Source organism: Tursiops truncatus, chromosome 1, assembly GCF_011762595.2.
Source record: "Tursiops truncatus isolate mTurTru1 chromosome 1, mTurTru1.mat.Y, whole genome shotgun sequence".
NCBI classification, from domain to species: Eukaryota; Metazoa; Chordata; class Mammalia; order Artiodactyla; family Delphinidae; genus Tursiops; species Tursiops truncatus.
The window spans coordinates 165731460-165755704 of record NC_047034.1 but is presented as its reverse complement, the minus strand read 5'-3'; the positions used below and the strand labels follow the sequence as shown (position 1 = coordinate 165755704).

The following is a 24245-nucleotide window of genomic DNA, read 5'->3' as shown; positions in this document are numbered from 1 at the left end:
TTAAAAAAAAAAATGGAGTCCGGTAGCAGTTGAGGATCTGGTTTCAGACACATCTCTGCATCACTGAAAACCTGAACTTTCTTTGAGCTGTACCAGATCCATGGACATCACCAGAGTACTCAGAACAACACTTGCCAGCTGCAGACCTTATGGTCTCAAGGTCTCCCCTTGAAATTATTTAACCATTTCGGACCCCAACCAATCCTTATTAAATAAGCACCTTTACTTCTGGCCAGCTCCGATTGTAATTCTTGACAAACAACTCCTGTAACTAACTGTAACCTTGCGGTTTCTGCCTTCATAAGCCTCCCCATTTTGTAGTCCTGCAGAACACAATTGAAGAGCTTATATATATTATATATATATATATATATATATATTTTTTAGTTATTTTATTTATTTATTTTTGGCCCCCTTGGGTCTTTGTTGCTGCGGGAGGGCTTTCTCTAGACCCAGCGAGCGGAGGCTACTCTTCCTTGCGGTGGCTTCTCCTGTTGCGGAGCGCAGATTCTTAACCTCTGCGCCACCAGGGAAGCCCTGAAGCGCTTCTTGAATCTGTGTCTCCAGGAGTGCAGTGCTAGCAAACCCCAAATAAGCACCTTGTTTTTCAATCAGGTCTCCATTTCTAAAATTTTGGTTAAATCTTCTAACTGTGCTGGGACCAAGGTAGGAAGGAGTGGGTTTCTCATTCATTCAACAGATACGTATTGAATGTCCAAGCAATGAATAAGACAGACCCAGCCCCAGCAAGCTTGAGACCCAGTCTATGGGTAAGAAAAACCTTAAACAAATACGTACACCATCAATTCTGTGTTATCACAACTGGGGTGAGGGTCAGGAAGAAGTAGAGGATAACTTGCAGACATCTGAGGGGACTCGCACCATTTGGGGTGTCATGTTCTCTGAAGAAATGAAGTTTAAACTTTGGGTGGAAGTGCTCAGTGGGAGTTGGCGGGAGGAGGAGGAGAGTGTTAAAGTAAGAGAAGAAGAAACATTTATACATATATTTATTGAGCACCTACTAGGTGCCAGAACTTTCAGCCCTGAGCATCCTGAGAGGTACAAATCAGTCCTCCTGGAGTTCCGAATGTGCAAAGCTTGGGGAAGGGAGGGTGCTTCACGTGTCAGGGGTTGAAGGAAAAACTGGTGTGGCTACAGCACAGCGATGAGAGGGGTGTTCGGAGGGGAGGGGCAGAGAGTCGGAGGTGGGTGGGGCCTGACCATGAAAAGCACTCTAGGCCGCTTTTAGGAGGTTAGACTAAAACTTCTTGGCCAACACCCAAGCAAGCCCCTCTGGGTTGAAGAGACAGCTGCCTGCAATTACTCAGGATTGCCTTTTAGAAGCAGATTTTAGTTTCCTCAAACTTCTACCCAGCTCCCACTGTGAGTTGACTGACATCAAAAGAAGCTAAGACTTCAGGGCTTGAAGGACCCTAAGAAAACATCAACTCCAACCCTTTCTTTGTACAGATTGGAAGATTGAGGCCCAGTGAGGCCCAGGATTGCCCTGCTCAACCGTATCAGACATGTCAGTACTCTCTACATCCCCTCTGCCTACCCATCCACCTTGGAGTTCACCAGCAGGCAATTCCTGGACACACCTCTGACAGCTTCCTGCATCTCTCTGACTGACGGCTTCAGGGCAGCCTGGAAGTAGAGAATTAGGAATTGACACCCCCAGAAAGGACCCTTGAACCAGCGAGAGACCAGAGTTGGTAGTAAATACACCAATTTCTTCACTCCTGATGGGATAACTTGAAGGCACGTTCCTTTTTTTTCACATCCCTACTAACCATTGTGCTTCCTGGGATCACCTCACAAATAAGCAGGGACTGTGGCAGAGTTAAACTGCAAGTCTCCAGACTCCTAGTCCAGTGCTCTTTCCTCACACCAGGGTTTCTCAACCTTGGCACTATTACCATTTTGGACTGGATAATTCCTTGTTCGCGGGGGGCTGGCCTGTGTATTGAAGTATGTTTAGCAGCATCCCTGAACTCCAGCCACTAGATGCCAGCAGCACCCTCCAGTTGGGAATAAAAAATGTGTCTTCCTTGTCAAATGTCCCCTGGGGGAAAATCACCCCTGGTTGCAAACCACTGCTGTACACCAGGCTGTCCCTCTTAGCAGGTCTAGAGAAAGAATTCCAAGCCCTAAGAATCCCTCCCCTTCCCGACGGCTCTTCAGAGAACATAAATGAAACCACTGAAATTTACTCTGAAAAATCTTTTATTAGAGATGAGTGAAATAACAAGACACTGGGGGCTCTGAAGACAACCTTGCTCCTGTGGGATCACAGACCTGTCAGGTCTCCAGGGTAAACAGCGTAGCCTCCCGGACCAGGCTGCTGCATTGGCCATTGGCATCCTCTGGCCTCCCCTGTTTGTCCTGGTCCATCCCAGCGCCCAGGGCCTATAAAGCTGACCTGTTAGAGACTGATGGTGGCTTAGGTGTATCTGTTTTCCAATATGGGCCTGAAAGCGACGGTGGAATTTCTGGCGCTGGGAAGTAGAACCTTTAAGTCTCCACCCTCCATTTCTATCACTCTCCTTTCTCCTTTCTTGGCCCTTTCCTGCCCCGAGACTGGAAGGTTCCTGAGTTGACTGAGAAAGAGGAGAGAAGTGAGGATAATCATTCCAGACTATTCCTTTCATTCTTGCTAAATCAAGGAGAGTAAGCAAATGGGGTGAACCCTCCTCTACTTCCTGGCTGGGAATCTATTATAACAGAGGTCCCCAGCAAGGCTGTGCTGTCCCTCGAAAGGAGTGATATTCAGAATATTTATTTAACAGCCAGTACAGCATAGGCACTGAGAAACCAGAATGGATACAGGCTGTAGACAACTGCAGTGCTATTCAGGTGCAAGCCAGCTGATTGTCAGTCTGCCCCTAGGCCCAGGACCATCCTCTGGAATCCAGCCCTGTCCATTTCCAAGCCTAATTCGTGGGACCGGCTGCCCAGAAAGGGACCACATCTTTAGGACCTTTGTCTTATTCCTGTGACATCTGCAGTGCCTAGCACAGGAATGGACAGAGCCAGAACTCAGTCAAAGAATACTAGGCTAGTGAATGGCTGAGAAGACAGTCCCTAGTCTGGCAGAATCCCTGGCCTGCAGAATAATGAAGGCAGGTTAGAGCCCCCCAGACTGATGGAAGAAACACAGTCCTGGTCTGATGAGGGACTGGAGGTTCTGCAGTTGGAGCTGGGTCAGGAGCACTTGGGTCCAGCCATAGGGCTCCCTGGTCCCTGGCAGGTATGAGATGGAGACAAACCACCATCAGCCCTAACATGGAGGGGCCCAGTGTCCTTGGCAGGGGCGTGGGCCCATGTCAGGGAGGAAGGTCAGCCACAGAGGCACAAGGGACAGAGACAGCAAGACCCCAGGGCATAAACACCTCAGCTCCCCAGTCTTGTAGGCTCAAGTCCTAGCTCTGAATGCTGGCATCCAGCATGGGGGTGGTTCAGGCGTGCAAGGGCTAGTAAGGAGCTAGTCTTGCAAAAGCTGCACAGAACTTGCTGGGAGAACCCCAGTCCTTGAACCGTCTCCTTCAGTGAAGCCAACCTGGGAAGAGAAGGATGAAAATTGACATTTCTTAAGCACCTGTTACACACCAGCTGTTTATCTCACTCAGTTTCAAAAGGTCCTATTGTGGGAACATGAAATTATCCCTATTTTACAGATGAAGCTGAAGCTTGAAGAAGCTTCATGCTGAAGCTTGAAGAAGCCACTTTTCCAAGACCTCCACGCTTCAAAGGCCAGGCTCTTATTATCACACACGTCTCAACAACAGGCATCAACTAAATGCTGGGTGATGGACACCTGGTTGTAGACACACATTTGTGTCTGGTACCTGACTCTGATAGACTTGAGGATGATGATTCCCTAGAGAGACCCAGCTCCTTCCATCCCCTACTCTCAACACAGACAACCAATGCCAACCCCGACAAATCCCCAGGGGAACCAGGAGCAGAGATGGCTTCCTTCTCGGCACAACTGCCTCTGTCCTATGCCCACTCCCAGGCTCCTCATCTAAATATGTATGATTGTGCGAGACTGATTCAGCAGGGAGAAGCTGGATTAAGGATGACAGCTCTTGCCTTGTCCCTGTCACATCCCTCTATGCCTGGAAGTTTCAGTGGATTCCAGGAGACTCCTGTATAAGAGGAGAGTTGTGCAAACCAATGGCTGGTACACGGCCACCCTAATCCTTCCTCGTCTGCAGGGAGTGCTTCCTTCTCTGAGCGACCAGCCTGGCTGACACAGCTTTGCCCACCCTCCTTTGGGGAACAGTCAGAGCTTGGGCCTTGTCATCTCTGCCGCCTCTCAAGGCCTGGGCTCTCCCCAGCTGCACCCATCCTGGACTGGGGAAGGAGGAGCAACAGGACAGGGACTGGGCAAATGATGGCTGCCCCCAGTCCTGGACAGAGGTCTGCCGCCCTAATACACTTACTCTTGACCAGCTCTGCCTCCCACGTACCCTTTCACCACCCTTCAAACCACAGTCCCGGAGTCTTACCGGCATGTTCCTTCTGGGTAGAGGCTGCCGGGCTGAAGGACAGTCCTCCAGGCTCCGGCCCCCCCGCCGATAGGAGCGAGTGCTCTCAGAGCTGGAAGACATGGAAAGGCCAAGGTGACCCCTGCACCCAGAGAGCCCCTTAGAGTAGGGGGAAGGGCTCAGGGATAGAGCAAGGCTGGGGGCTTGGACTGGGTGGGTAGAGAGTCCACGAGGCCCCCAGGTTGGGTGCATCACAGGCCCCAGAGGCCCAGAACTGACCTCCACACTGAAAATTTCACCATATCTATTCCCCAAACTCCAAACTGAAAGGGTTTGCAAGGAAGAGAGGACTGGATCCTGGGCTGGAGGTGGGGACAGAGTGAAAACCCCACTGTGAACCTCTAGAACAAGCCACAGTTGGCACTAGGCCTTCGCTCTTCCAGCTTCAGCAGCCTGAGCTCCAGACTCCTCCCCAGCTCTCCAGGCCAGAGGCAGGAGCAGGTGTGTGAAGGGGGAAGGGGTCCAATCACCCTCCACTTATGGTCTAGCATTTCTGCATTGTTCATGGGCCTCAGCGCTGGAAGGTATCCCAGGCTACAGGCAGGCACCGTTTACAGGTGGCGAAGTAAACGGCTGCTCAGAGAGGTCAGGAGACTTGCTGAGACTGCACAGTCGGGCTTTCACCAACCTGAACCTGACAGGGGGATACATCTCTGAAGGGGTGGTTCCAGATGTCAGGCTGGGTCGGGAGGGGCCCGGGGGCTCCCAGAGGCCCTCTTCAGAGCTGGGTAGGGTTTGTTTGGGACCCCCAGGTTCCACGGGGCTTGTGAGGCTGCAGGAGGAGGAGGCTGGACTGCTCAGGCTCTCAGGGACCCCAGCAGACTCCGAGCTCAGGCTGGGAACTTCGGAACGATCTGAAATCAGAAGTGATAAAGCCTGTCTTTATCACTTACTCTGTGCTCAACTTCAAAGCAGCTTTTGGCCTCTGGGATCTATCATGGTTCTCTCCCAATCCCCCAGCTCTCATCTGCCTGTCCAGCACTCTCCTTCAACTCTTCACCATCATGCTTCAGTCTCATGGTTCATGATGTTCATTCCTGATGGCCAGGGCCACACTGACTAGCACTGTTCACTTCTGCTCACACCCTCTCCTCAATCTGGACTCTCCTGCTTGTCCCTCAGGCTCAGCTCTGATGCTGCCTCCACCAGGAAGCCTTCCTAACCCCCCTACCAATCCCAGCAGGAGACGCTCCCTCCCTCTCCCGAGTTCCCAGAACAAGCCTGTTCATTCATTCAACAAATAGTTATTGACAACAGCCAAGCACTGTGCTAGGTGCTGGAGAAATAGTAGTCAACAAAACTTGCTTCTGTCCTTTTGGAATTTATCTTCTATGTCGCACTGTGCCTTATATTATAATGAATTACATTCCAGTTTTTATCTCTCCCACTAGACTGTGTCTCAGTAGCCCCCAAGGGACTCAAGACAGTGCACTCTTAAAAAACGCTTCTCTCTCTTTTTATTTCAGTGAAGCATTGAGGAATTTGGAATAAGACGGACCTGGGTTGGAAGCCCACATCAGGGACTTAGCTATGGGATTTTGGACATGTTACTTAACATCTCTCTTCCTTTACCTGTGATGGGGAGATGATAACCCCTACCTGACAGGTGACAGTGAGGACAGTATGGACTAACACAGCACTCTGAGCTCAGTGCTCCAGCACATAGCAGGCCCTCAATGAATGGCACGAGAGCATTTTTCTGGGCAGGCAACCATACCTCCACTGGCATGTCCCGCACGCCCTTGGGCCATGGTCCGAGAAGGGTTTTTGACCGGCAAAGGTGGGGGGCAATCCTCACTCTGGATCTTAGGGGCAGCTGGTCCCAGGCTGGCGATGGTCTCGTAGGTCTTGTTGCTGATGTCCAGCCTCCCACTGGCCCAGCGGACCTGGGCTGGCGGCTTCAGCGGGCAGCGCTGCTGGGGCAGAAGTGTGGGAGGGAGGATGCCCTTGGTTCCTCCAGCTCAGCCTCGCCCCTCCCCACATCAGGTCCCATGTGGACCTGGAAGACCATCAGGTCTTCCCTTCGGCTGTCTGGAGGCCTGAGAGGCGAGGGCTGGGACGCACCTTCTCTTCCTCATCCTCCTCACTGTCAGAGCCAGGCTCTGTGGAGATCCCCCAGGGGTAGTCCAGGTGCAGGGGGAAGGCGAGGGTCCCGGCATGGGCCTGCTCCAGCTGCCAAAAACAAAGCCTTGGCAGTTCAGAAGGTCAGGGGCTCAGCAGAGAGATAGAAAGGGTCAGGGGCTCCCTCTCCTTCCCTAGACCTCACCAGGTCCTCACACTCTTTGTGCTGCTTCTTCCTGGCTATGTCCAGAGCTGTCTCTCCTGCCTCGTTCACTGTGAGGGATAAAGTCAGGGGTCGTGGTCAGGGTCAAAGAGGCATTATAACTTAGAGGTTAGGATGAGCCTTTGGGATCAAGATCGTCTGGGTTTGAATCCTGGCTCTGCTATTTCCTGGCTGTGTGACTTTGGACAAGTGACTTAACCTCTCTGGGCCTTAATTTTCTCATCTATAAAATGAGTATGATACTTGGAACTACTGACGAGGTTGTTATGAGGATTAAATGAGTTAATATACATAGAGCACTTGGCACATTACCAGGTACACATTAAACAGCAAATCATAGCTATTACAAACACTATTACTCAGATTCAGTTAATGTTTATTTGTCTAGGTACTTTAAGAAACGTTGTTTTATTTTATCCTTTCAGCGGGTCTGCTAGGTCAGTGGTATTATTCCCATTTTACAGATGAAGAAGCTTAGGTTCAAGAGATGAATGGACAAACCCCAAAGTCACAAAGGTGGTTGGAAGCAAGCCAGGATTAGAACCCAAGTCTGTGTGCAAAGTCCATGCTTGTTACCAGTGCTCTCTGTCTGGAAATAAGGCAGGAAGTCCCCCAGGAGGGCTAGTCAGGAATGGGAGTCTGATGGAGGAGTTGTCGGAGCCCCACCTGTGCCAAGTGAGGCTCTCCCTTTCAGCAGCAGCTTGAGGCAGTCGGGTTGGTTGTAGAGAGCAGCGCAGTGCAGGGCGCTGTTCCCGTCAGCAGCCTTGGCATCCAGGTGACCACTGTGGCGGGGTGTGGGGGGTAGGTCAGGGAGGAAGGAAGGGAACAGACAGGTGAAGTCAGGGGGAAAAGAGAGAGAGGAAAGGAGGGGGGAGAGGGGGAGAAGAGGAAGGCAAGGGGAGCGTGAGGAGGTGGGCAGGGAGGTTCTCACCCGTTTTGGATGATGAAATCCACCAGGGGCAGGGAGGCCTGGTTGGTGACTCTGACAGCCAAGTGCAGGGCGAGCTCTCCAGGTGCCTGAATACATGTCCACACCTCTGAGTTTACCCCAGTTCACCTGCTCCCTAATATTACCCTCTTAAACTCTTGCTGCCCCCTGACACCTCCAGATATGAAGCTGCCAGAACCCCTGAGAGAGGAAACTGAATGGTGACACCTCATGTTTGGGAGGAGGATGAAAGGCCATTCCTTCACTGCTTCCTTCAGTGGTTCTACCTCCTCCTCCCCAGTAGAAGGTGTTTCCCAAACTTGGTTCTTGGCCTTGGACTCTTCTCTCTGCTCCTCTCTCACTGCCCCCAGAGATGTCGAATAACCTCAAGCTTTCAGTTAACACTCACGTGTAGGCTGTTCCAAATTCTTACCCCGTCTAAGTGCTACACCCACCCTGCCCATTGGATAGCCCACAAGATATCAGGCAGACAGCTCAAAGACATGGCATCCAATTTTTGATGTCCAATCAGTGTCAATTTATTCCTTCAAATGTCTCTGATATCCTTTCCCCCTTGGCTCACGTGATGTTTGTTACTAGAATCACCAGTGCAATAGCCTTCCTTGCTCTGATCTGACCCACCCCTCCGCATTTCTAAGGCTATTCAAGGGAAAAAAATATTCTAACGTTTATCGCACATATATTATACACCAGGCCCTTTCATACGGGACTTAATTCTCACTTCTACCCCATGGGTGCTATCATTAACCCGTTTTACAGATGAGAAAATGAGACTCAGAGTTCAGTAAACTGCTCAGGATCACACAGCTAGGAAAAGACAGAGCCAGGATTTTGGCTCAGGACTGCCTGACTTAAGTTGTGCTCTCTCCCATTTACCCCTCTGATGGGTGGGGTTTGAGCAGATGTCAGAGGTGGGGCAGGGGGGAGTAACAGCCAGCCCTGAAGGAGGACTGGGGCGTACTAAGTGTGGCTGGGTTATAAGTGGCCCTTGGAGAGGGTTCTCACCTGCCCCTCAGGCCCCGGCAGTGGCTGTCCAAAGTCCTGCCCATTAGCGAAGGCCTCCAGTACTGACAGGAGGTCCCGGTTGCAAATGGCCATCCAGAGTCTCTGAGGCTCGGGGGTGGACCGCCGGGCAAACCTGTGTTCCACATACTTGGCCACGATATAGTCCCTGCGGGTGCTCCTGTCAAAAATAACCGCGGGATGTCAGAGCAAGGACCGTTTCTACTCAGCTGACCCTTGAAACCACCCCACATGTCCTGGACTCTTCCAGATCTGAGGCTCCCCTCTCCCCAGACTTCTCCCTGGGAGCCGGGAAAGCAGAATCCCCCGGCCAGAATCTGCCCCCAGCTGAGAATCGCCTTACATGTCACTCTCAGTTGAGGGTTTAGGGCCGCCGTGCGAGGGCAGCTGGGCCTCCATGACCTCATTGAAGCGAGTGTTTCCGATGTTCAAGGCCAGCTGGGTTCGCGGGAAAGTAGTGGGGATAAGACGTGGTGGTTAGGACAGCGCCCCCTGGAGGATTGAGCTTCCAGAGGTCCCGCCCCTCAGCCTCCCTCCTGGTCCAGGCTCGGCTCCGCCCCGCCCATCCTCTTTTTGGCTCGTCTGGGTCCTGCCCCAACTTGGCCTTGCCTCACCTTGGCCCCGCCCCATCCGACCCCATAGGCTCCAGCTGAGTCCTTCGGGCCCAAGCCCCGCCCCCTCATCAGACCACGCCCCTGATCGCCCTCCGGCCCCGCCCCGCCCTCACCAACAGCTCGGAGGGGCCCAGCAGGTCCAAGGTGAGGGACTGCATGCGTGAGAAGCGCACGCCCAGCTCGCGGTGAACGCCGGAGCACTGGATGCAGGTGAGCACGCCCAGGTTGGTGCTGAGCCAAGTGGGGTCTGCAAAGTAGCGCAGCTCGTGCCTGGAGGCGCGGGCCCCTCCCCTCCGTTTCCACCTCCCTCCTCGTCCGTCCCCACCTGCAGCCCCGCAGTCGCAGCACTGGCCATTCCCGGGCCTACTCTTGACCTCGGCGATGAGCAGCTTGGTGAGGTCCTGGGGCTCCCCGTCCAGCCCGGCGCCCCCCCAGGGCCCCGGGCCGCCGCTGGGCTCCCCCAGAAAGGCACTACTCAAGGCTTCGTCCTTGCTGTTCTGCAGCACTGACACCCACCTGCGGAGAGTGCGGCGTGGCGTGGGCATGACGCCCGCGGTGGTGCGGTCCTGTATCGGGCCGGAGGCTGCTCCCCTGCCCCCACCCCCAGGCTAGCCGTGGGGGGCACTCACGCCTCACACTCATGTTCGTCCTCCGCCTGGAAGTGGTATGTCCTGTTGTCTGTGGGGAGAGGGGCGTTGTCTGGCTCACAGAAATCCTGCTGTCCTTGCTGCCCTGGGCCTGGGAAGCCCTCACCCCCACCGCCGGCTCCAGACGGAGGTTTTGTTCCTTGGGGCCAGGCTCTGCTAAGCTACAGTGGGCGGGTAATGACAGTGGCCAGCAGAGGGGGCAGTTTCTCAGAAGAAACCTCCAGAGTAGGACCCCAAGAAGGCCCTCTGTGTGAAGCCCAGCTTCCAGGGTCAGGCGAGGTTTCCCAGGGCACAGGACCCCCCTCAGCTCACGGGCAGAGGAGCCTCTGAACCTACGGCCACCTCCCCTCCCAGCCCCACAGCCTCCCTTCGGGTCTTCCTGCTCCCCACCTCTCCCCCTCGTCCCCCAGCCCGCACCAGCTGCCAGATTGCTGGGCCAAAGGTTCCGCTCAAATCACGCCACTTCCCTGCTCCAAGGCCTCCCATGGCTCCCTCCTGCCAGGAAATAAGGTCCAAACCTTTAAGAGGCGGTCCCAGGCTTCATCTCCCACTACTGCTATGGGAACCCTGCACCCTGTCTAAACTGGACCTGCACCCTGTCTAAACCAGGACCCACTCTCCTGGTTCCATGCCTTTCATCTCCTGAAACATCCTCCCCCAGACTCTATGTTCTGTGTCCTTCAAGGCTAAACTCCAAGAAGGCTTTCCTGATTCCTCACAGCAGGGCAGGCCTTCCCTCACTCTAATATATCTTTTTAAATTTTATTTATTTATTTATGGCCACGCCGCATGGCTTGCGGGATCTTAGTTCCCTGACCAGGGATTGAACCCAGGCCCTCGGTAGTGAGACCGCTGAGTCCTAAACACTGGACCCGACAGGGAATTCCCCGCTCACTCTAATCTCTGATGGTGCTATATCTGCACCTCTCTTCTGGACATTCCCCATCACCTTGCAGTTCCGTGTCCCCACCTCACAACCCTGCCAGCAGAGCTCCCTGAAGACCACATCTAGGTCCTTCTCAGCCTGCGCTGGTGCTCATGAAAAGCCTGTCACCAAGACCCCAAAAGATGAAAACTGAACATTTTAAAGTAATAATTTTGAAAGCCAAATTACCCAAATCCATTTAAATATGCTTTACAGAAATAATCATATTTAATGTGGGGTGTGGGTGCATTTTAATGTTTAATGTGACATGGGGTGAAGCCTCTGAAAAGTGTCCAGAGCTTAAGGAGTCTTATGCCTGCCGTAGCAACTATTTGATAAACACATGTGGAATTGGACACAGGCCCCTAATTGGAGCCTCCCAGGAGCTGACAGGTCTCTCAGAGAAGCCCTGGGCAGTTGCTGGGTAGGGAGGGGGCAGGGACTACTCACGGGTCACCAGGTCAAAGCACTTTTTCTCCTCAGGGTTTGGCCTCACTTGGCACGTCAGCAAGGTCAGCTTCACTGGTGGCCGGTTTATCTGTGCAAAGTTGGGGATGGAGGATGTACATGTTACCCTCTGGGCCTCCCAAACTCTTAGGCTTGTTTCCCAGTCTGTTAAATGGGCATAATAATCGTGTTCCAGTTTATGTCTCCCCTCTCCTAGCACCTCAGGGATGTGGAGTGTGAGGCTTTGGATCCCTTCCTTCCTCCCACAGGGGGTCTCCAGTTCCCTGGATCCAGGTTTGCAACCAGTCTTAGAGGGAGGGTTTGACATCTGTCTGCTCTGAACACCAGGAGGAGAGGATCTATCATGTCCTGAGACCACCCACCCCTCCAGGCCTCACCGTGCTGTGTGAGATGGTCAGGCAGCCATACTTGACTCCACACTTCCTTTTCTGCCAGACTCTTCGAATTCTAGGGCCCAGAGGGATAGAAAGACAGTCACTCAAGGCTCACACCTAATTCCCCTGTATCAGTGAACAGAGTCCTGGACCAGGACTCACTTCTTCACCTCTTCTGTCCCGTGACCCCTATGCCCCTCACTCCCTGGGCTCCCTTCTGCTGGAGGGGACACAGCCCTGCCATTAGGAAGCTCTCAGTCAGACAGCCCCACTCTCTAGGAATCTTTACTCTAGAGGGGCATGTGACCTTGGCCCTCTGAGACCTTCCAGTCTGATGGACAAGACAGTTCCCAACCTTAGGGACCTCCTAGTCTGAGAGGAGGAACAGGTTCTTGACCACAACAGATGAATTATGGTTAAAGACAAAGCAAGATAAATATCGAGCCCTCAAAAATAAAATTAGCAAATCCATGATCAAAGCTACTTGACACTTTTCCTGTAAGAGGTAAATATTAATCGGTTTAACAAAGGTATTCTTCTCTGATAAAAACCGATTAGTAAGTAAAAAAATTAACGGATTCCCATAAAGGCCTTTGCATTTCACAGACTGCAGGGCACAGTCAACAGTTTCATTTCCAGGCAGTCAATATATTATAGAGATTACGGGTGAGGCCATGGAGACTGTCTAGTGCATAATAAGTGCTCAGAAATTGTTCGCTGCTGCTATTCTTCTTTACGTTAAGAACAACCACCAACTTTAGCAGAAATTCACGAGCCCAGGATTCTGATGATTTTGCACTGCCAGAGTGGAGGGTCCTGGAACCCTCAGGGTCTACACAAATGATAGGAACAGTCCCTTCAGGCAGCTCACCCAACCCTATCATTTACTGGCTGGGTGGCTTTGGGCAAGTTACTTGAGCTCTCTGAGTCACTTACCCATCACTTTTCTTGTACAGAAAGCCCACCTTCTCTGTCCCAAACTGCTTGTTGCCTTGGTGCTGGTGGATGCTGTAGCCACCTCCTGAGTTCTTCCGGCTCAGAGTCTCCTGTTCCTCGGACATGCAAAGGAGACCTCAGGGCATGTGGGTGGGAAGAGCCCCAATCTGCAGGGGTCTCACTCAGGGAGACTTCTCAAGGGGACGCTATGGGGTCTTCCTTCTCTCCCTCCCTCCAGGGTAGGCCTTGGGAGTGGGCACTTGGTTGGGTATGATTCAGGGGCTGACTTCTCTGCTCTCAAGCTGCAGCGTCCCTCGAAGGGAGTCCCGGAGCTGGGTCAGCTTCTGTAGCTCCTCCTCCTGGGCTTGATGCAGCTATGGGACAAAGGGCAGGACCCCATCATCAGCCAGCGGATGTGCCAGGTACAGAGCCCAGACCCAGAGCAGCAGGGCAGTAGCCTCCTTGCTCTCTGGACAGAAACCAGCAATTCCACGGCCACAGATTCTCCCGGAAGGACAGGGGACTTGACCACAAGCTCAAGGGTGAGGCCCAACTTACTGCGTGTACTGAGGCTGCCAGCTTCTCAATGAAGGGGGACAGGCTCTGAGCAGCCTTCCAGCCATCTTGGAAAAAGCTAAGGGTGTGAGGCCAAACAAGGGACCAGAGAGAGAGATGAAGATGAGAGGGGAAGTGTGGGAGAAGGTGCTCTAAAGATCACAGGGCACCTGGGGGCAATACAGTGTGACGGCCACGAGCAGGCACCCCGGAGTCAGAGTGTCTGGGTCCAGATCCCACTTCCCAGCTGTGTGACCTTAGTAAACCTGAGCCTAAATTTTCTCATCTATAAAATGGGGATACTAGCAGTCGCTGCTCACAGCGGTGTGTGTAGGGTACGTAGTGCTTGATACGTGGTGAGCATTCAATGCAGAGCAGCTGTAAAAAGCATTACCAATGAGGTACAGACACACACGGAAGCCTCAAGCGTCTGCCAGAGCCTGGGGATGGCCCTGTCCTCGGTTGCCTGAAGGGTTAAGGGGCAAGCGACCGTGGGGATGGGGGTGGCACATGGGGAGAAACCTACTTGTGCTGGGCGTGGAAGAACTTGATGAGGCTCTGCAGGAAATCAGGACCTTGCTTCATCTGGCTCTCCCCGGCTTTCAGCAGATACTGGGGAGAGGGCAGGGAAAGGTGTGTGATGTAAGCAAAGCTGAATCCTGGGCACAAGGGGCTGCCGTCCCCATCCCAGGCTAATCCTTTTGGCCATGACTGGACCTTGGTGACCCCTCAAGGGCCATCTGGCAAGGACCTGGGCTGAGACTGTGACTGGGACCCCGGGGACGTTCAGGGATGCAGACAGGAAGACGCATCCCACCCCTCCCTCGGCCTGGGGCACCCCTTACCTCACACATGTGCAGCTGGAAGACGCGTCGCTCTCTCTGGGTGTCCTGCGCCACCTCCCCGGCACTCCCTCCTGTCACCCTGGCCCGGTCCCTCTCCTTCTCCATCCTGGCCCTAGGCCCCCAGGAAAGAGAGGCCTGAACAACTCTCACTATCCCCTTGCATGTCCCACCATCCCTACATGCTCCTGTCTGTACAGGCACACGAGAGTGAGGGGACCCTCCTCTGCGCAGCTGTGTGGTGGGGCTGGGGTACAATGGTCAACAGTGTGGATTCAGGGAATGTACAGGCTGGTGAGGGGGGGAGTCAGCCCCGTGAATCAAATCACAGCCTTGAAGAGCAATGGGAGAGTAAAATGGGGGATCCGACCTCATCCAGCTACTCAGGAAGTGATGCTGGAGCTGGGATCTGAAGTCAGAGGAAGCTAGGGCTGGGTGGGAGGATCAGACCACAGGACAGCCCGGAGGCAGGAGAGATCAGGGCTCACAGCGGAGACAGAGAGGGAGGTGGTTCCACGTGAGGTAAAGAGAGGCCAGACCACGCAGGGCCTGAGTCAGACCGTGTTGACGTTCTTGGTCTTTATCCCAAGAGCAATGGGAAGGAGTTGATGGTTTCTAGGCAGGGAGGGGATGGGCTCAGATAGGGCCAGGTGGGATTGGGGGTAACCAGTTCTGATTTTTCTGGAAGGGATTTAGGACCATGTGGGTTAAAAGACCACAAGGTGCCTTCATTCTTCTGAGCCATGGAGCTTCCCATTTAAAGCTTAAAAAACCTTGATTCTTTTCTTTGTAGGTGAAGACAGAAAGTGCTTCCCATCCTGTAGCTAAGAGTAACCTGGGCTTTCTCCCCTAAGGATCTCAGAGTTGGTGGTTTCTGTTTGTGGATGGGTGGAACTGTGTATAAATGGTTTCCTGGAAATCCCACACCCATCAGACCACCCACTCCCAGCCAGGAGAGTATTTCCAAATCTTGGGCTGGACGCATGAGACCGTGAATCCCGTGTAAAGGAGACAGCTTGTGTATAGTTTTGCTCCCAGTGGGTGCCAGCCCTGAGCGAAGAAAAGAGACGCGGGATAACCTTACATCTGCATTACTTCCCCTCTCCAAGCCCCAGTCTCCTCATCTGGAAAATGGGGACCTCTATCTGTACCCAGATGAGATAAAGTATGCAAAAGACTTAGCAGACAGAAGACACTACAGTATAATATTATAGGCCCCTTTAAGCTTCAGTTTTCCCATCTGTAAACTGAGGAAGCAATGACCCAGACTCAGTTCTCAGGCCCCTTCTGGTTCTAAAGTTCTAGACCTTACTGACATCAGACCTCTGGAATGGTGTTTATTTGCAGAATCTGTCCCTGAGACCCAGAGGGCAGTTTCTCAACCTTGGAACTAAAGACATTTTGACTAGATAATTCTTTGCTGTGGGGGCCCTCCTGTGCATTGTAAGATGTTTAGCAGCATCCCTGGCCTCTGCCCACTAGAAGCCAGTAGCATCTGCCCTGTTGTGACAACCACAAATGTCTCCTGGGGGTGCAAAATCACCCCTGGGTGAAAACCACTGCTCTAGAGCAGCATTCTGCAGGGTTTTTGTGTGTGTGTGTGTGTGTGTGTGTGTGTGTGTGTGTGTGTGTGTGGTTTTGTTTGTTTTTAATGGTTTAGGTTTTCCTTTAGGTTTTCCCTAAAGCTTTGTGATACCTCAAGAGGGAATCTGTGGCAGGGGAGTGGAGTTAGGTGAGGACTGACCCTGTGAACGGGCCTGGGGGTCAGGGCAGATGCTTTTTTGGGATCTGAAGATGAGCAGCAGAGAGAGAAGTGGTGGCCAGGCCTGAGCAACAATAAGCCTGGCAGCTTGCTAAGGAGGGCGGGAGACTGAGGGGGCAGAGCAGCTGGGAGAGGGCAAGGGCAGCTCCCGTCTACATTGTTACCATATCTGCAAAAAGTGAGAGGGACTTCCCTGGTGCTCCAGATCTAACAGACTCTGCGCTTCCACTGCAGGGGGCATGGGTTCGATCCCAGGTGGGGGAACTAAGATCCCGCATGATGCATGGCATGCACGCCCCCCCAAAAGTAAATAAATAGGGAGAAGTGAAAAAATAAGCTAAATATTTATCAACAGGAAGTAGTTAAATAAATGATGCTATGTGCACATATAGGAATACTATGCAGCTGTTAAAAAGGATGGGGGAAATCTATATATACTGGCATGGAAAGAAGTCTGCTCCAGAGTATATGGACAAAAAGGAAGCCACAATATAGTACAGTGGCTAGAAATGTGGATTCTGGATTTGAATGGCAGCTCCCTCGATTACTTAATCTTAGAAATCTTTCTAAGCTTCAGTTTCCCCATTTCAAATATGAGACTAATACTGCCTAGTTCTCAGATGATTTAATGCACTGGAAACATTTAGTACAGTCCCTGGTGTATGGTAAGCCCTCAATAAATGACAGGATTATGATGATGCTAATGATACTGATGATTATAGTAATAACTTGATGATTCCCTTAGATAATTTATTTTTGTTTATTTATGCATTTATTTATCTATCTATCTATGGCTGCTCCATGTGGCTTGTGGGATCTTAGTTCCCCGACCAGGGATTGAACCTGGCCCCCAGCAGTGAAAGCGCTGAGTCCTAACCACTGCACCGTCAGGGAATTCCCTAATTTTTTTAGTGTAGCATACTTCCTATTTATTTATTTAACATTTTTTATGCAAGGTCTAGTGGAGGTTAAAGGACAGAAGCTACTTAGCTCAGGATGAAGATAAGCTGTGAAGTATGATACATGGCCTTGTGAATTACCATAGCTCTGTCCCTCAGCCTCAGCTATGGTAATTTACAAAGATTTCCCTACAAAGTCTGAAATAGTCACCTGAAATGACCTGATACACCTCAGACTAACAGCTGGGAGTGCTTTCATTCCACCGCACACAACCCCACACAGAAAATAGCAAATCCCATTCCCTCCCTGTCCTCAAAGTATGACCAATGTTTCATAAACATTTCAAATGTTAGGAATATTTTTATTTTCTTTGAATGGAGTTGCAGCAGGAATGAAAAGTGCTGAAAGGCTAGTTACTAAGAAGACAGAGATAACTGGAGGAGGGGACCACAGCCACAGTCTAACACTATTCAGGGGATGAGGAACAGGTACCAGTGGAGTGAGGAGGTCAGTGGAGGGAGATGGGAGAGGAAAGGAATCAAAACGAATCATGCATCTGCTAACCTGACACCTTGAACCACCTCTCCTGTGATGCCTTTTCCAACCACCCTTCCCTCCACCCCAAAACTGCCTGCCTGTTCTGCCACCTCTGTGCTGATGCCTTCATTATAGCACTGTCACTTTGTATTTTCATTATTTTGGGACCCACCTCCCTTCTTGCTTACAAACCAGTGGGATCCACTAAGGCAGGGATTGTGGTGATATTTTTTCCCTCACTACTTACCTATAAATTGGGGATAATAGCACCTTTCCCTTCCAAGATGAATAACTGATGACAGATGTAAAGAGCTTATCACAGCAGTTGGCACAAAGGAAGCTCTTAAGTAAGTATAAGTATTAGCTGCTATTATTAATAATTATTTTTAAGTGCTAATTTTGTGCTGAGTGCTCTGCTAGGCCCTTCACACACTAAAGCAATAATCTCATAAGGCAGGAATCATTACTCCATTTTACAGATAAGTCACTTGTCCAAGGCACACAGCTGCTAAGTACTAGAGGATATGAAGCCAAGTCAGCCTGATGCTAGAGCCTCAGGGACAGCAGTGGTAACAAACACTGTGGCTCAGATTTGTTCCATCCCTCCTTCCCTGCCTGGTTCCCCCAGCCGGTGACAGTCACAGTGTCTTTTCTGATAGATCACGGTCAGGGACTATTTTCCAAAAGATGAAGCTGAGATCCAGAGAAGGGAGGTAATTGCCCAAGATCCCAGGCTGGTCGGGGAAATGCTAGGAGCAGAGGTCTGGGCTTTTGCCTTTGAACCCCTTGCTGTGTTATTCTGGCCCCAGTTCTGGCTCAGAAAGATGGCCAATAAGTACGTGTTGAACTGCAGTGCCAGGTGCTGTATATGCACTGCACTTATTTCATCTCCACATCAACCCTGCAAGGTATCATTGGCCCCATTTTTCAGGTGAGGAAACAGCCCTGAAAATGGAACAGCCTAGATAACTGTGTCCCCTGCACAGGGCCTGGGATGCCTTCCTTAGCAGCCCCAGGTGGAGAGGGAGACCCCCTGTATGAACAACCAGGGGGTGAGAATCCCGGTGGTATTCAACAGATACTATCAGGGCCCTTGGGCCCTTGCAGTTGCTGCCCAGACTGGTTTGGTTAAGAATGAGTTTGGAATTACACAGTAACGCATGGCTCGCTAATATCTAGCTATACCTGGAGCCCTCATAAAACGAATGTACACAGACACCTGTGCCAGGACATGTAGCTCGATCTATGTTATAGAAGCAGGAGCCAGGAGACCACTGGAAGAAGAAGGCCAGACTCAGAAGTCCTGGGTTCTAGCCCGGGTCCTATCGATAACTCACTGCGTAACCTCAGACAAGCCCCTTTCCCCATTATTACACACAGTCTTTTCTTTAAACGAAACCTTACAGGCAAGATCAATATATCAATCTGGTAAAAGCAGAGCTACTTGGGGAAGGTCAGCAAGGTAGGGCTTATTCTTTCTATTTAGTAGATGATGCCCTGAAAGGCTAAAAGGCTAAGGGCTTAGTCAAGGTCACTCAGGAAGATGAAGACCATGTGATCACACATCAAATCAGAAAGAGAAAGATCACCTGCCTGCCTGTCCACACCCCTCCCTAGGCCTCTGATGAGAACAGATGGCCACGCTCATCACAGCTCCCACACCCTTCACCACAAGATCTACACCCACAGCGGGAGTGTAGATGGAGATCCTCGTTGCGGGGGAGGAGTTTCGGCCTCCTTCAGACTCAGGGAGTTGCCCATGGTGCTGGGAGCTTGAGGAACAATAAAGCTCCAGGATCTACTTCTTGGAAGGATTTTACAGAAATAATTATGGGTGCGAGCAAGGATTTAGTTCCAAGGATGCTTCCCCAACAACAAGGGCAGATTAAATACATTGTGGATTATGCATATGTTGACACACAGTGCACCCATTTAAGTGACGTTGTATAAAAATACGTAATGATGTAGAAAGATGGTCACAATGTATTTTTAAGCAAAAAAACCCCAGTATGATTATTATGATCTTGGTTTTGTAAAAATATTTCTTTATATATAGAGAAATGACTAGAAAGATGTTAATACTTTAGGCTTGGAAATGAAGGATCTTCTTCCTGGTTTTTGGTAGTTTCCCCTCCCCCCGCTTCCCCCTTCCAACCCCCGGCCTTAACATTGCCACTTGTGGGATCTTAGTTCTCCGATCAGGGATTGAACCTGGGCCACGGCAGGGAAAGCACCGAGTTCTAACCACTGGATCACCAGGGAACTCTCCCCCACCCTCCACTTTTTTAAAATGATGAAATTACAGTGCTACACACACTATGTAAAAAAATTCTAACAATAGAGAAGTACTAGATATTCCCCCACATGACCCTCATCTCCTAGAGATAATTAAAAATGTTTCCTCTTCTACTTCTCCATATTTTCTAAGTTATTCATAATGAACACATATTGCTTTTGCAAAATGCAAGAGAAGCCAAAATTTTACAAAGAAGAGCAAACGGTGCCCTGAGGTACAGTGGGCCCAGCTGGGTCCTGGCAGAGGGCTGGGGCCAGGACCTGAACAGAGTTTGGCAGGCAGAGCCCGAGGAGTTCCTGCTCAGGGGCAGTTGGTTACTGGGTACCCGGGACTCCCTCTGTCTCCCTAATGTCCCAGTAGCTAGGGAGAAATCTGGAGTATTGTGTGTTGCACACAAGAGGCCCGGGTATGGCCTTTCATCCTCTGTGTCCAGCTAAATGTTTATAGATACTGCCTGGTGCTGCAGAAACAGGATCAACGAACGTGAATCCCAGCTCTGCCTCTGCCTAGCTGTGTGGCCTCGGGCAAGTAACTTAACCACTCTGAACCTCTAGTTCCTCCTCTGATAATTGGGATACTCATATCTCCCTCACAGGGCTGGGTGAGTGTGAGGATGGATGTCTGGCACATGGAGGTGTTGAGTAAATGGATGCTCCTTTCCATCTCTCTGCCCATGTCTGGCACCACTGAGCAGATGAGTCTCTGAGAGCAGCAGCTTAGGGTCCCTTCACAATAGCTCCCCTTTAGTCATCTCGTGGTCCAGCCCCCAGACTCCCGTCAGGCCTGGGCATAAACCAGCCCCCATAAACACTTCTAGAGAGCGAGGTGCCATGTGCTTCTGGGTGACGTGCCCTGGCAGCCCTTAGGTTCTTCCCCATATCCAGCCTCCCACTGCAACAGAAACACTGCTCTCCCGGACAAACCATCCTGGCTGCAGCCACTTACATTTTGGCTTCGTAGTCCTTCCATGCCTTCTCCAGTTGCTTTTTGGAATCCTGTAGTTCAGAAAGAACAATTTGCCCAAAGGGGCTCTTGGGGTCTGGAATCTACAGTACACTTTGCTACCAGTAGGGGGACCCTGCACTTGCATGCTCCCCTGTGCTGCTCAGAGCCACAGTCCAACCCCCCCGCTGCCCACATAGCCCTGACTGCAAACCTGACCCCCCAAAATAGACCCAACCAACCCCATTTCTCAGAGCTGAGCCCCTTCTTCCAACTGACCTCTTCCCACAGTTGCCAGTAATCCGTTTGAATTGGTAGGCTCAGGCCTAGGGTACTGGGGAGATTTTGGGGGGTCTGCCCTGAGTCCCCTCCCTTAGAAGATGGAGATCACCATGAGGAAGAGGATGGAGGATAAAGATCAGAATCCTCCTCTAACTTTACCCCACTGTTTTCTCCTGCCTGGTACTTGCTCACCCTTTCAACAGGAAGGTACAGGTGGAGGGACATATGCACAGAGAGGCTAAGAAGTCTACCTGAGGCCACACAGCAAGCCGGAGAGACCTGGCTTATCCCTGGCCTAGTTTGCCTGGGCCTCATCCAGCAGGCTGCTCACACCCTTCAGAACAGCCCCCCTGCCCCCACCCCTAAACTTCCAAGGTGCCCCAGTCTACTAGGCGAAAAAGCTGCTGGTCTGGTTTGGGTGGTTCCTGGGGTGAGGAGGAAAGCCTCTGTGGGGAGAACCTCTCAGGGGCCTTCTGGGGCAGACTTCCCAGGGAGATTATTCTGTTACTCTCTTTGAGTTCTACTTTGCCTCTAGCCAGGAGCTGCCTGCTGCAGAGAGAGCAGCCAAGCATGGGAGTCAGGAGGCCTGACTCTCACACTGGCTCCTCCACTGACCAGCTGTGTAAACTGGAAGCAGGTACCAAACTCCCTGAGCCTCAGTTTCCTCAACTGCAAAATGGGGATAACAGCACCTACAGGACCCCCGCCTCATTGGGTTGTTGTAAAGGGCGCAGGCAGACAGTAAGTCAGCCATCCTAGGCTCACCCCAGGGCCAGGTCCTCCTGTCATCCTGAGGGTCAGTAATGTGGGGTCAGCACACCCACTGTGACAGCCTCGCTTGGCTTCCGTCCTCAGCCCAGCCTTGCCTCCCCTGTCCTCTCCTGCCCACCCCTGTCTTGCTCCATCCCACCACCTCTGCACTCCCCCTGCTGCCCATGTGGAAACTCACCTGTCGCCCGTCCCTCAGCTGCCCCTTCAACAGACTGTCCAGGGGGAAAGAGACAATGTTGTTCAGGTTCTGAACCTGGAAAAAGCAGAGACCCCCATACCCCCCCTTGGGTGACTGTCCATCCAGCCCCAAGGGGCTCAGGGTACGGTGAAGCATCACAAGGCCAAGGACAGCACTGGGGTAAAGGAGGCAGGAGAGAAAGACAAGAAGGTGAAGGAGTACAAGGGGTGGCGGGGCCGGCCTCCTGTGGAAGCTCTTCCCCTCCCCTGGCTAATCCGCCTTATCACCTCACTGCTCAATCCACGGCATCCATGGTCAGCCTGTCTTTGTCCCTTTGCCAGAGGGACACCCTCACCTCTCCTCTCTGACCCTCTGAGGTCCACCTGTAGCGCCATCTGTTGTTTCTGTCTGGCTAGTTCCTCGACTCCCCTTATAATGTGGGGAACCCATTCCCTATGGTCACATGGGGTGAACACAGGAGTCAGAGCTGACCAGAGTGCCCCACCCTCCGGCTACTGTGATTGGATCAGAAACAGGCACATGACCCAAACCAGCCAATCAGGATACTTCCTGGGACTTCTCTGCCAAAGTCACGGGAGAAAGATTGTCTTTCTTCTGTAAGGTGTGAATCTGGGCCTGCCCACTGAGCAGAGACAGAGAGAAACTCTTTAAGAGAAAGAAAAGGAGCCTAAGACCAGCTGCATACCTGGACTTCCCATTACAGGGGCCAGTGAAGTCTCTTTTTTAAAATTAACCTAGGGAATTCCCTGGTGGTCCAATGGTTAGGACTCAGCGCTTTCACTGCCGGGGCTGGGTGGGCCCAGGTTCAATCCCTAGTCAGGGAACTAAGATCCCACAAGTTATGTGGCGTGGCCAAAAAAAAAAAAAGATTGAAAGAGAGAAAAAGACATATAAAAAGAAAAAAATTAACCTAGTTTGAGTTGAATTTCTGTCATTTGGCAACTCAAAACAGCCTATCTAATATTTCAGCCCACCTTTCAAGGTATAGCTCAGGCCTCCCCTCCTCCAGGAAGCCTTCCTGACTACTTCCTCCTGTGGCCTATCCTGACCTCCCCTTTTCTGAGCCATGGCAGCCCTAGGCCTCTGACCCAAGCCACTGGGTCCTTGAGTTTGTGCCACACTGCTGGTCTTGCTTGCTGTCATTTCACATCTCAGTTCCTCGACTAGGCTGTGGCTCTCCGAGGCAGTCCGACTCCTCCCTGTGTCACCAGCCCCTGGTACACCACCCACCACTGAGGAGATGCTCAGCAAACACTAGTTTGACTGAAACAAGGGGAGGAGAGGTAAAGACAAACGATGTCACTGATTCAGTTGAACCCAAACACTGTTAAAGGCCTCTACGTGCAGGACAGGGTGCGAGGCAGTGTTACGCAAAAAGACAAAATGATGACAGATGGCAATATTAGCTAATGTTAACTGAGCGCTACCCCGGAGCAGGCACTTAACTTGTGAAATCCTCATCACCACTCTGTGAGGTGGGGGCCACTGTTATCCCCATTTTACAGATGAGGCTTGGGCAGACTGAGGCACTTGCCCAGGGTCATACACCTAGTGAGCAGCAAAGCAGGGATTCAAGGCCTGAGTCTAAGCCTGAGGTGTGGGTGCTTGATCACTAAGCAAACTGCCTCGTAGAGATGATGTGGTCCCCACCAGCCAGGAAGGGCCCTGGGTGGAACTTGAGCCACGAAAGCTGGGCCAAGAGCTATGAAGCCTAGAGGGAGACAGGCTTTCCTGGGAGGTGGTACAGCCAGGCTTGTGCTCGGATGCTGGGTTCAAATCAGCTGTGTGACCTCGGACAAGGTGCTTAACCTCGTGTCTTAGTTTCCTAGCCTGTACAGGGGTGGACAATAGTAAAAACAACCCCACAGAGCTGTGCTCCAGGATGAAATGTTAACACATGTGAAGTACTGAGAACATGCCTGCACCAGGAAAGAGCTCATGTCTTGGGGTAGCCTTGAGGCGGGGGCTTGGCGGACGGGGAGGAGGCCATCTCAGGAAGGAACCTGAGGCCACTGGGCCATGTGCAGGAGCTGAGAGGCTTGCTGAGGCGAGGCACGTTCTTGCCTTTGAGGACAAAGCAGGTATGGCTGGGAAAGCAGAGGACAAAGAGGGTGAAGGAGAGGCAGTGGTGCAAAGACAGGAACCCGAGCCTGCCCTCCCTTGAGTGGGGCTCCTCCCCACTGTGAGACCCCCTCTGCTCCTGGGTGCTCACCACAGAGGAGAAGGAGGAGGGCAGGGAGGGAGGGAGAGAGGGGAGAGGAGACGCTGGCCGGAGAGAAGTCAGAAAGGAAGAAGAATGCAAATAGGAGGCCAGAACTGGGAAGGGGGACTTCCCTGGTGGTCCAGTGGGTAAGACTCTGCGCTCCCAATGCAGGGGGCCCGGGTT

At 51.9% G+C, this 24245-nt stretch overlaps 1 protein-coding gene across 9 annotated transcripts in view; it reads right to left on the bottom strand.

Moving 5' to 3' along the window:
• Positions 1-2208: 2208 nt before the first annotated feature.
• The window catches only part of ASAP3 (ArfGAP with SH3 domain, ankyrin repeat and PH domain 3), a 46516-nt gene continuing 24479 nt past the window's right edge, over positions 2209-24245 (bottom strand). For 2 of the 9 annotated variants that reach the window (XM_033841463.2, XM_073794400.1), the window contains exons 4-25: positions 21839-21913; positions 20611-20660; positions 14174-14285; positions 13855-13940; positions 13332-13407; positions 13061-13147; positions 12774-12883; positions 11841-11910; positions 11446-11533; positions 10053-10101; positions 9749-9939; positions 9537-9670; positions 9153-9247; positions 8792-8969; positions 7769-7854; positions 7504-7619; positions 6820-6887; positions 6618-6725; positions 6271-6466; positions 5182-5407; positions 4515-4605; positions 2209-3559 (exon numbers count right to left, since the gene is read on the bottom strand). In XM_033841463.2, the coding sequence (XP_033697354.1) occupies positions 3485-3559; positions 4515-4605; positions 5182-5407; positions 6271-6466; positions 6618-6725; positions 6820-6887; positions 7504-7619; positions 7769-7854; positions 8792-8969; positions 9153-9247; positions 9537-9670; positions 9749-9939; positions 10053-10101; positions 11446-11533; positions 11841-11910; positions 12774-12883; positions 13061-13147; positions 13332-13407; positions 13855-13940; positions 14174-14285; positions 20611-20660; positions 21839-21913 (2367 nt within the window). In that variant the 3' untranslated portion in view covers positions 2209-3484. Of the gene's footprint in view, positions 3560-4514; positions 4606-5181; positions 5408-6270; positions 6470-6617; positions 6726-6819; positions 6888-7503; positions 7620-7768; positions 7855-8791; positions 8970-9152; positions 9248-9536; positions 9940-10052; positions 10102-11445; positions 11534-11840; positions 11911-12773; positions 12884-13060; positions 13148-13331; positions 13408-13854; positions 13941-14173; positions 14286-20610; positions 20661-21838; positions 21914-24245 lie in introns of all 9 variants that reach the window. The other 7 variants (XM_033841456.2, XM_073794388.1, XM_073794392.1 and 4 more) reach the window with 6 other exon arrangements.